General features: G+C 37.6%; 1 protein-coding gene across 1 annotated transcript; it reads right to left on the reverse strand.

Annotated features, from left to right (window-relative positions):
- Window positions 1-995: 995 nt before the first annotated feature.
- Window positions 996-9,150, reverse strand: LOC146157192 (UDP-N-acetylglucosamine--dolichyl-phosphate N-acetylglucosaminephosphotransferase-like). Its single transcript, XM_083386752.1, has 5 exons — window positions 7,742-9,150; window positions 6,558-6,775; window positions 5,880-6,111; window positions 3,995-4,183; window positions 996-2,991 (listed from the first exon to the last, which is right to left on the reverse strand). The coding sequence occupies exons 1-5, from the start codon at window positions 8,008-8,010 to the stop codon at window positions 2,685-2,687; spliced, it is 1,215 nt and encodes a 404-aa protein (XP_083242878.1). The 5' UTR covers window positions 8,011-9,150; the 3' UTR covers window positions 996-2,684.
- Between the last annotated feature and the right edge of the window lie 2,666 nt (window positions 9,151-11,816).

Here is an 11,816-nt window from a genome sequence, read left to right on the forward strand (position 1 = left end):
GGCGTGTACTAGCATTGCTTGTTCGAATATATTTTTTGTAGTTAGACATACGGCAAGAAGGTTTAAAATAAAAAATTGCATACCTGTGATCGGTTTGCGACGACGCTCGCCTGACAGAAGAAGAACGAGACTAATTTCTCTCCTGGAAAAGTGATATTTTATTCTGTCTGGGCGCATATGAGTTTCTTTTTATTTTACTGCAGAGTGTGCGACGTTGCCCTGTCTGCCTCTTCAGGACCACATGTCAGCGATCAACCGGCGAACATATGGCGGACTTTGCCATTAATTAGAAGAGAATTTTTATATTTTATTATGTATGTTTCGTAACGATTCTACAAACGCAGTCCTTTAAAACAGCAACTATCTACTACTTGGCCTTGAAGCTGAAGAACGGAATTTTAACCGCCTTGTCGCCATTCAAATTTGTTTTCTGGAATTCCTTTTATCGGTGGATAAAAAGAATGCTGTGCATTCAGATAACACGTAGGGTTGCACCAACTGTTTACTGAAACGAGTAACCAGTTTATGGAACACATAACTTTAACTACATGTCAATGATATCGTAAAACATTGATTTTTGCGCATGCGTCTACTTTAGCTAAAGTTTACTACGAGAGCAGGGGAGCTATAATCACCTATGTTAAAGGAAGGGAACCTCTGCTCCAGGCCATAAGAATCGCACAACATTTCGGTGGAGTAAAAAATTATAACTTATTTGTAAAAGAGACAGTTTTTTACAAGCTCCAAATTTTGGTGGCCTTTGTCTCTTTTCTATCAAGCGAGCGTCGTCGCAAAAACAAATAAACTTTTGCCGCGGGCCTGCACTACCTGTAGAACCAATGAAATTCACAATAAACATGGCGATTTTAGTTAAATAACTAAAAAAAATACCCAACTCCAAATTGAACATAGCTTACTTTAGGAAGGTTATCTATTTGTTCCAAATACGTTAGCATAATTTTAAGTTTGTCGTCAAAGACTGCGGTTCAAATTAGCCTTTCAATGTAACATATAGTGCTGAGCTTCGAGTTGCTGAAGCTTAAAAAGCCATCGTTTAAATTATTATTTTTCTTTAAACTGTGGCCGAATGGCACAAGGGTTTTACGGCAAACCTGCATTCCTCCTTCTACAAGCTATTTAGCTTTCTTCAACCTATGTTCTTTTGTATTAGCAGATCGCAGTTCCCTGCAGCTAAGCTTTCGTCAACCATATGTTCTTTTGTATTAGCAGATCGCAGTTCCCTGCAGCTAGTAGTTTACAGCCTAACTTATTAATACAAAAGACAACATGGTTGACGAAAACATTATGTCTATTCTTTTTTACTCATGTTTTTAAAAAAGTCGTCTTCCGGGATAACATTTTATTGCAGACAATATTTTCACATAAATAATTTTGAAGGCGGGAACCCGCATAACAACGGATAAGTCAGCGATGCTTTCGCGTTTTTGTTTCACGCTAAACCGAAAGTAAGTGCGAAAGATCGGTACGAAAACAGCTACACAGAACACACAAACAAAAATCGACAGGACCAACAGTTCTGTAATGCTTCCTGGCCATCAGCAAGCCTGCATGAAACGCCCTTACCTGCAGATCAACGCGATGCAAAACTGGCCAACTAACTGCAGCATTGGATTATACCCAATAGATGGAGAAAACGTCCAGTGTTCCTGAAACAGCACGACACAGCACCGTGCAAACGTTAACAAAACCTTCCCCTCGTTATTGATACGTCGCACCTGTGGTATCTTTAAAATCAGTGAATACTTCTATCTTGGATTTGTTTAAACTTTCCAAGTGCAAAATACGGCATGGCTTAATTCAACGAAACATAGTAGAGAGTGTCGACAAGGAAACTGAAGAGGTTCGCTACGAATAAAAGACCGACCAGACCTCGTACGACAAAGAAAGAGCAGCAAAAAAGTGTGGCTTTGCCAAACGATTTCGTTGCTATTATTGTGTGAAGCGAACAAACGGTGGACATCGATAACAACGTTAACCACAACAACGATAAGATTGTAAAATGTTTTTTAAAGCTTTTAATGGGCCTATGGAAGAAGTCAGATAGCCTTGTCAAATTTACATTTTGTTAAGATCTTATTTGTGCTTCTTCAGTATAAAATGGCAAGTTGTACTGACGAATCACGACTGCGAAATATTACAATTAATGCGCATTAGCTTGCAAGTCTTGTGTCTTGGGTTGTTCTAGCATTAGGCGCTTGCTTGCATTTGTCACTTTGGGGATTACAGGCACGACTCTTTAAAACGGGGTTTCGTGTGTGTACATAAGGCAGTGGTTCCCAACCTTTTAGGCAACATGAAATGGAAATAGTTCGCGGCACCTCAACAACATTTTCGCTTAGTGCCTTACTGCAAAATCAGAATAAACAAAATTGAAACAGCACAAGTCATCCGTGCTAAACGCAGGAAAAAAATTCTTGATTCGTTGCACTTCGCACACACAAAAAGTGTCAAAGAACATAACCAAGAGCAAAAATGTAAATTCAAAATAGTTTAAAATATCTCTCGGCACCCTTAAGCGTTAGATACGGTACCTATAGGTTGGGAACCACCGAGGAATAAAACCCCCTGCCAATCTGCAAGAAAGAGCTCAAAAACTCAAACCGCAACATTAAAGGAAGTTTGTCTCGGCTTACCCGCCTTCAAATCGAGACGCGGCGACGCTGTCAATCATAAAAGAAGGTGCTGACGTAATAGCGTACGAAGAAGGCGGCGCCGGAGCACAAGGCCTGTACAGCGAGGAGCAGCAGCGTGAGAGACCGCTCGCGCATTGGGCCCAGTACTTTAAGTAGGAAGTTATTCAGGGTGAGGTTGTTGCATTCCAGGTAGAGGCCGTCCTCGCCCAACCCGCGACGCACATCGACGAAACCGCACAGTTCGGCAACGCGGAGGATTATGGCGCCCGGGAAGCGCATCTCCGATTCTTTGAAGCGCGCCTTGCTCATACCCACTAGGCCCGTGTCTGGATCGAACCTGGAGAAAATGGAGGGAAATCTCGTGTTAAACAAAACAGTTGTGCTTTGGTTAGAGAGTTAAAAAGTCGCAGAATATGGGCTGTTGATCCTCATCTTATAAGGTAGTGTAAGGATATGGTCGCTTCTCGACCAGCTTAAACTTTATGTTAGCTCAGTCAATAGAGCCACAGTCCCGGTTTGGCCAAGGTTGTGAGTTCGAACCTCATCGTAGGCTTTTGTTTTTCTGGCCTGGACTTCCTTGCACAATAATACCAATTAGGCCGAATGATTTTGATAAAACTGAAGGCATCTGGTGACTGGTGTACTATCTGAAGGGTGGTGCGACGGTTCTTGGTAAGAGTTTGAATAAGAAATAGACAAAAAACATTCATACTAGGCAACCTTACTTTTTCCTACTAAAAACAAAAAAATACAGCTCAAAATTAAATAAAGTAGTATTTTTTGGGAGAATAGTACTCTCAATCTTGCAAAACGTTGAAGGTTAACATTAAAATGAAAAGGTGTGTTCAAGAATTCAAGATAAATAAAATAGGATAACATGTATGTGCTACACAAAATATATAGCTCCATCCCAACTAGATGTGTGTAAGAGGAAATTCATTTCTAAAAAATAATATAGAGTACTGAATAATAATAAGGAGGAAAGTGGATTTCAAAGAAAAAACAATAATTTTATAGTGTCCCCAACAAACTGCAATATTTTTTTAAAGGAAAAAAATTCAGTTAAACCAGGTTATTTGCATGAGTTAAAATAAATTTAATTAACAAATATGGTTCAAATGAACAAATTAGGTAAAATCCGAATAAAACTGAAAATAACTGATGGGAAAATCTATCGAAAAATATTTCAAGCCCTCTACCCAGGTAAAGCTTGAAGCAATTAAATATCTGTAATATTAGCCTTTGTCTTTGTACAAGGGAATAATGGTCTAATCAAGGTAGCAACAAGGCTATTACACTGATTAAAGCACTATTAAAATATAGACAGGCTGATTTCTTACTTAGGAAGCCTATGTCTTGGACAAGGAATGAATTTGAAGAGTTGCGGACAGGAATAGAGAAAGTTCGCGACCTGCGGGATGAAAAACAAAATCATGGTCTTGCTGAAGTGACCCAGAATCCCAACCACTGCAAAGGTCATCCCAGCAAAGTAGCAGAAAGTGTCGCCGACAAAAACCTGCGAAGGGTACCTGGAAAAGCAATGAAATCAAGTCAGTCTAAAGCAGGGATGGCGAACCTTTTCAACGCGGGTCACAAACACAACTTTAATCCTTACACAATGCACAAGTGGGTCATACATTTAATTATTTGCTAATTTTATGCGAAACTCTGCTGCATCATTTAAAGAGTTATTTTCTGGATTGGTAGTTCAAGGTTTTTGGATGATTTCCAAATTTGGATTTCCACAAATTAACAAATGCTGCAGCATTTTTTATGGGATTACAGGAGTTCAGCAGAAAGCTTTTCAGCATGGTTTATTGGTTTAAGGATTTTTAGAACTTTTAGTCCACGAACTCATAGTTTCCCTTAAAGCAGGGATGGGCAACGTGCAGCCTTTGCTCTATCAGTTTCCTGTTTGAAGTGCAATTTAACCCATAGGCTACACCGCTACACTAATGCAATTGAACTGGAATGGGAAGCATCTCTTACAAAACAATCTTCATTCATAAAAGTTTTACGTGTGTCACCTTGTCGTGATAAAGAATTGTTTTGCAACAATTACACTTTTCTATTACAATTAAGGTGTAACAGACTTTTGCCACGCATATTGACTCAGATGTTATGTTTAGCAGCTGGTTTTGAATTAAGGCTATTAATTAAATTGTACTGAGCCGTTCCGTACGAGAAAGGCGTCATTGGAATTGTAGGAAAAGTTTTTTTCCGAATCAACAAGTAGACAACACTGACAAAACTACCGTAGTTGCAGCCTAGTAGCTCATTAGTTTTCTAGTAAAAGCTGAAAATATGATTAAGTGTTTATTTGATGTGCGGCCCTCTTGTAAGCATTACTTTTCCTAACTGGCCCTTGTGTTAAAAAGGTTGCCCAGCCCTGCTTTAAAGGATCACCACCTGATACGTTTTACAGCGATAAGCAAAATGCTTTTAGTTGTCTACTTTTCTGCACCGATTTGTTAAAGTGCAGTTAATGTAGTCCTACTCGTCACCCCTTTAACACTTTTGCACAAACCATACAGCCTTGATTTAAACAGCATAGTGTTATCTAACGAAGAACTGTTTTTTTAAATTTGTTCTTTCATGAAAATGATTAATAATATTTCGGGACAGTGGTTCGCCATCCCTGCTCTAAAGCAACCATTTACTAGCATATACATATGGTCTTTAACTGAAAATATAATTTTGTGGATATAATAAATTAATCGTATATAATTGAGTTAATTTGAGACTAATGATCATTGCAGTAGGTCTGTGTAAACCACCCAATTTGTGTGGGCTCAATTAGCAATGATACCAGATTAACTTAATGCAGTGGTTCATAAATAAAGCGTAATTACCCACAAAGGGTTAGTTTGACAATAATTTAGTGGTAATTTTGACAAATGAGATGCTATCTTTAAACGCTCAATAACACCAAGAAGGGTCCATCATTTTTGTGTTTATAATTTAAAGAAGAATTTAATACAAATTATTAGATGATTTTCATGTTCTTATTTATTTACCAATAGTTTCGGTCATAGGTCACACCGTTAAATTTTTTTAAAGGGTAATCTGGATTCAAGGTATTTCTCAGGAAGTAATGCCTCTCAAAATGTTAGGTATCACTGAATATATGGGTAGCAGAGTTGCAGTTAAGATACTTCAATGTAAACTCCAATATTTAATATCAATGCTATTTGACACGAAAATCCGAAACATTGTGTGACTCACCAGTTATAGTATAAAAGGCCCAGGGAGGTGCCCAAGAATGGAATCATAAAATAGAGTGAAAATAGGTGGTAGGCTGAAACAGGCCCAGACAACTCTACTATGTTGTGTACAATGATCGACACACAAATAACTACGGACTGGCCAACTTCCAAACCATTGATTCCTGACAGAATGTTGATTGCATTGGTGCAAAACACAGCAAGCATTCCCATGTACACATAGTACAGCAATCCTGTAAAATAAACACAAATTCAAATCCCAAAGTTTAAGGAAGCTTAAAACATTATTATATTCATAAAAAATACATATATACACCAAAAAGTCATTACCCCTTTATGTGGTAAAATTGTATGGTGATTTGTCATGTATTAAAAATGTGTAGAAATTGTTATCCAATATTAGTTTTATCAAAAAAAGAGTTAGAAAAAGGGCCTAAAGTTGGCTAGAAACAAGCAAAAAGGGCAGTGTGTCCATCAAGGGCATTTTTTTCACAAAAATTCCTAGGCAAAATAATGTCAATATTTTTGTTTACAATGTATTAAACAACAATGCTCTCCAAGCGCTCACAATGAAAAACAATGAAAAATTTATATACAAGTGGACAATTGTTGTTGATGTAATATTTCCTCACTAAAAATATCAATGGTGTTGAGGCATTCAAAAATAAAAAGAACCTACCAAGGTCGAATTCACCACCAAGAATAAATCTCAAAGGTTTAGGCACAATGATTAAAGTGTTGCCAATATTTGTGTAATAAACCATAAGGAGTGGTAAGGATGCCACAGTAGGCAAAGTAAGCTTGTGCCTCCATTTGAGGTTGAGTACATCATCGGCAAATCCAAGAAACACCATACAACAGATGGAAAGGAGTGCCCCAATGTACTGAATAAACTCCCTGCAGAAAAAAACGTTTTAACGTAAATCACTGCTATATTGGATATTAAGTGCGCTTGAGAAGAATATGCTACTATATAATCTGCCTGACCAAAGCTTCTAAATATTTGGTTTGAGGACTGTTTACACATATTCTCAATACAAGTGCCTCAAGCTGCTTGTAAACAAAAATGGATTGTTTATTTATTGTTTTTATAGCCATGCTTGATTATGAAATAAAATAGTACACTAAAAAAGAAAACGATTGTGTTGGAAAGTTAGTTCGCCTATTTATCATGACTAGGAGTGTACAAAGTTGATACCCAATGCCAACCAATAGTATAGGTACTCTTTCGATACTAGGGTAGTATTGATGTGGGAAGCCAAACCAATACTAAATAAAATTTGTTTAATACAGCCATGTTTTTCAACATAGAGTTTTCTATCTTTAAAGTCAAATTTCCAAGAAAATATTACTTTTAAAAGAGGATAAGAAGGCTTCTGAGCACAAAAGCAAATTTGGGCCTAATTTCCTGAAAATCATTACCATTGTAGGCCGTAATTTATATTTTGGTCAATTCTTGTTTATATGAGCATATTAGTGATGTCACTTGGTTTACGATTGGATTGCAATTTATTCTTTTTGCTTGAAATGTCGGGTCTTGGTATCAGAATAAAAAATCAAGTCTCGGATTACCCCAATTATGACCAATGTTGCATAATAATTTACAAATTTATTTTGGTAAGCATGTAGCTTACTGAAGTCACAAATGTGGGATTTTTTTAATTTTTTAATTTCAAATAAAAATTAATGTGAAATAGTTAGATAAAGATAAGCATTTGCTCCATTACTATAAAACGTTTTTGTTGTCATGAATCATGATGTTTGATTGCATGGCGTGCTATGCCAATTGTCAACCACAGCTAAACTTTTTAATAAAAATTAGGAATAGTATCTAAAACTCCATTTAAGAAATTGATGACTTACTTTTGGTTAAAGTTAAGGCTTCCATTCCCTTGTTCAGTCATATCCATAAAAGGTACAGGAATAAAAAAGAACATACAAACAAGGTAAACGGCGCCTGTGATAACGCCGAGTGCTTCCGGGACTTTCTTGTCTGACTTCTTGTTTAGGTCTCTTCCGTAAAGGTTAGCAGCAATAAAAAGGCTTGCAAATGATGGGATCAATTGCATTGAAAGCCAGAAACCCAAAAGGGATATGACTGCATTGACGAACAGTGTTGTTATAGGTTGCATTTTGTCAGCTTTGAGCTTGGCTATGCAGAAAATTGTTTATTGATAGAAAATGTTCACCGCTAATCAGACCTTCCAATAAGCATCAACATAAACTGACAGGAGATTACTGGGAGTAATGCAAATCCGATGAAGGTTTTGAAACCCGTTACGAGCTTGCCACAAACAGCGTTGGAGATGTTGTATCCCAAACGAAATAGAAACATCAGCATTGGCTTCATGGCTTGTAAATGACCGTTGTGTTGCAAACGATAAGGCGGAGAACTGACAAACAGGCAGAAAACTTACCAGCTTTTATCAAACATGGCTTGCTAAAGATTAAAAAATAGCACATCAATTGTACAAGAAAGTGGGCAGTTTAAAACTAAATTTCTTTACGAGCATACCAATATTGTGCAATCATACAGACTATTCAATTCAACAAAAGAAAGCCAAATATAATATTCATACTGTGGACAGGAGATCAATACCCAGTATTAAGTTTCATGTATGGAATGTTGAATTGCGCACGACATGAGAAATAGATAAACTACCAAATTTGTAAGCAGTCTGCTCAATCTGCTGTATTACAAAAGCTATGTCACGTTTTTAAAAAAAGTGAATTAAATATGCCAGAATAAATATGTCAATTAACAATATTTGTCTTGTTATTTAGTAAGGATAGCTGGTATTCCTAAATCCTAAGTGCATACATATACTTAGCAATCCACTTTAAACCTTTCTAAAGATTGAAACTGAAGAACTGTTTAGATAATGAAAAATAACATGGAAAGAACACCTTTTAAATCAGCTTTCAAAATAACACAATCGACTCTGACATTGTATATGGGTTGACAATTGAAACATATTACATAGGCTACAAATTACTGCCCCGCCTACACTTCATTTAACTGAAATCACTGCAACAACAAGTGGAACAGAAAACTGTATAGTTCCACGTCACCAACGAAACAGCTCAGACCTAAACGACCTTTATGATGCGGAACCACAAACAATGTGGACGCCGCGTATAGGCACTACGCTATCACAAAAGGCGCAAAGTGAAAGCAAGTTAAGAGCCGCACAGCCTAACAAAACTGTACAGTAGCCATTAACTGGTCGAAACTAAGTACAACGCGAAAACGTTTGTTATTTGAACGTTTATTGCCCAACCTTGTGTATTTACACACAGCGCAAACGCCCTTCGTGAACAATCGAGAATTTGAACGGTGGTAAACATCTGCTGAACGGTGTATTGAGAAAGTCCTTTTGGGCGAACAATGCGTTTACGCACATGTGACGGACAGTGAAGAGTCCGTACGTGGCAAAATAATCGACGAACACATGAGTTACGCGCGTACAAAATACAAAATACCAAGAGGAACGACACCAAGTAAACAAGTTTCCCATGCGCAAAGTTTCTTCTGCTGGCTAATAAAACATATCCTCAGGGCGCAGGGCCAGCTACAAAAGTAATACAAATTCATAGATGAAAAATTGAAATTATTTACTACAAAATAACAAAAACAGGTACCGGTAAAACAAAAAACAATTTAACCTTAAAAAAATTGAGAGACGAATTTTTCCAGGGCCCAAGGCAGTGATTCTCAACCTTTTAGGGCTTACGGTGCCCCTCAAAAGTAATAAATAGATTTTCGGCACCCGACTGGAATTCTCATTGAGTATTTTACTGCAATGTGACTATAAATGAAACGGACTCCAGCCATAAGACCTCAATTGGAATAGATTCAAAGTCGGATTTAAAACTAATTAGGAATAAGATCAAAAACAGATTAACGTCAACTTCGGAATAATTCAAACATTACAACTTCACCAACGCAACTATAGGTCCTATATTTTAATAAAATCTACACTGGAATAACACCCAGAGCGGATTAATATCATCAATGCAAATGACAATAAAACGGAATAGGATATACACCATAAGAAAAAGACCTAAAGCTGTCGTTAAACTATCTAAATATGTTGGATTAACACCCAATTCGTCAGACTACCATCCAAAATTATGGGAATAACACCAAAATACTCCAGAATAAGGTCCAAAACTGTCGGAACATGACCGAAAGCCATCAGAAAAAAACCTAAATTGGTTGGAATAGGACCTATGTAGTCTCAATTGAATCTTATACTGACGGATTATGACCTGAAGCTGTCGTAATAAGACCTAAAGCTGTCGGAATAAGGTCTAAAGCTGTCGGAATAAGCCGTTAAGCCGTCAGAATAAGGTATAATGCTTTCGGAATCCGGTATAAAGCTGTCAGAATAAAGCATAAAGCTGTCGGAAAAAGCCTAAAGCCGTTGGAATAAGGCCTGGAGCTGTTGAAATAAAACCTAAAGCTTTCGGAATAGGACCTAAAGCTGTCGGAAAAAGCCGTTAAGCCGTCAGAATAAGGCCTAATGCTGTAGAAATAAACCTAAATTTGTCTGAATAAGGTATAAAGCAGTGTTTCCCAACCTTTTTTACACTATTGCCCCCTTGGGCTCAATATTATTTCATATCGCCCCCCTCATCTTGTTTTACAGTAAAGTATTATATTGATACAAGAATTTAAATCAGGGGTCGGCAACCTTTTCTAGTCGCCAACCAAACTCAGAAAGGTCTCCGTTTTTTCATCCATACTACTAATGAAAAGTGTAAAACGCGTTAACCTTAATAGATAATGTAGTGTTTGTTTTTCTTTTTAAGTCCGGGCGCACCTGGCGAGCGAAGCGAGCGCGATTTTTTTGGGGTATACATGCATTTCTTTTAAATTTCCTGCTAGTTTTTATTATTACATTGCCAAAAAAAATGTTAAAGAATATATGTGTAATATTTTTTAATACGTTTTCCGTTTTTCCGTGAAACAACGGTGTAAACAAACTGTACGTAGAAAGATCATTCGAAAAATTTTCGACGTACTAAAGGTAAAATAGTCAAAAAGTATTTTAAATGAACTCCATGTCTAGTTGTCAAAGGGGCGCGGCTGGCCGAATCGGGCGGCGACCCCTGATTTAAATATACAAACATTTTGCCGCGTATAAAACGGTGAAACGCAGCAACTTAACATAAGAAAGCCAATAATACGTAACAATGGTCGGGAAACTACTACAATTTCGCAGTACGGAAGTTAAAAGTTACCTACAATGCTGTTTGTTACTATTTTTATGTGAACCTTTTACAAAATTTTGCCATCAGTACTTTCTTGTAACGCCCCCTTATGTGCGTTCAGCGCCCCCCAAATTAGAAAAAGACCAAAAACGCCCCCTTGTATGCCAACGCCCACAAGGGGGCGGTACCGCCCACGTTGGGAACCTGATTTAGACCGTATTGCGACTATCAGGTTTTAGTCCAAATTTTGGCACTCTTTAGAAGCCGTGACCCGGGTATATGGACTTCCAACAACTTGTATCCCTGCTCACATTTTACAAAAAAACCTCACACAACGAGAGAAGTCTCCAAAGTCACAACAAAAACACAATTAATTTTCTTGAAGAAACAATTTAAATATTCTATGCTCGTAGCCGCCTGAAAACTGGTCTAACGTATACGAATGCATTGTGCACGTACAATAGTGTCCTGCAAACCATGGTTTCTAGAAGTTACAACTACATTTTACAGTTATGCACGTCGTTACGAGGTTAAGTGCGATGCTTGTATGCTATAGGTCAGAGGTTCCCAACGTGGGCGGTACCGCCCCCCTGTGGGCGTTAGCGAGTTCCAAGGGGGCGTTTTGAGTCTTTTCATGATTTGGGAGGCGCTGAACGCACATAAGGGGGCGTTACATGAAAGTACTTATATAAAAATTTTATAAAAAGTTCACATACAAATA

Source organism: Ascidiella aspersa, chromosome 4 (assembly GCF_963924565.1).
Source record: "Ascidiella aspersa chromosome 4, kaAscAspe10.2, whole genome shotgun sequence".
Classification (NCBI taxonomy): domain Eukaryota; kingdom Metazoa; phylum Chordata; class Ascidiacea; order Phlebobranchia; family Ascidiidae; genus Ascidiella; species Ascidiella aspersa.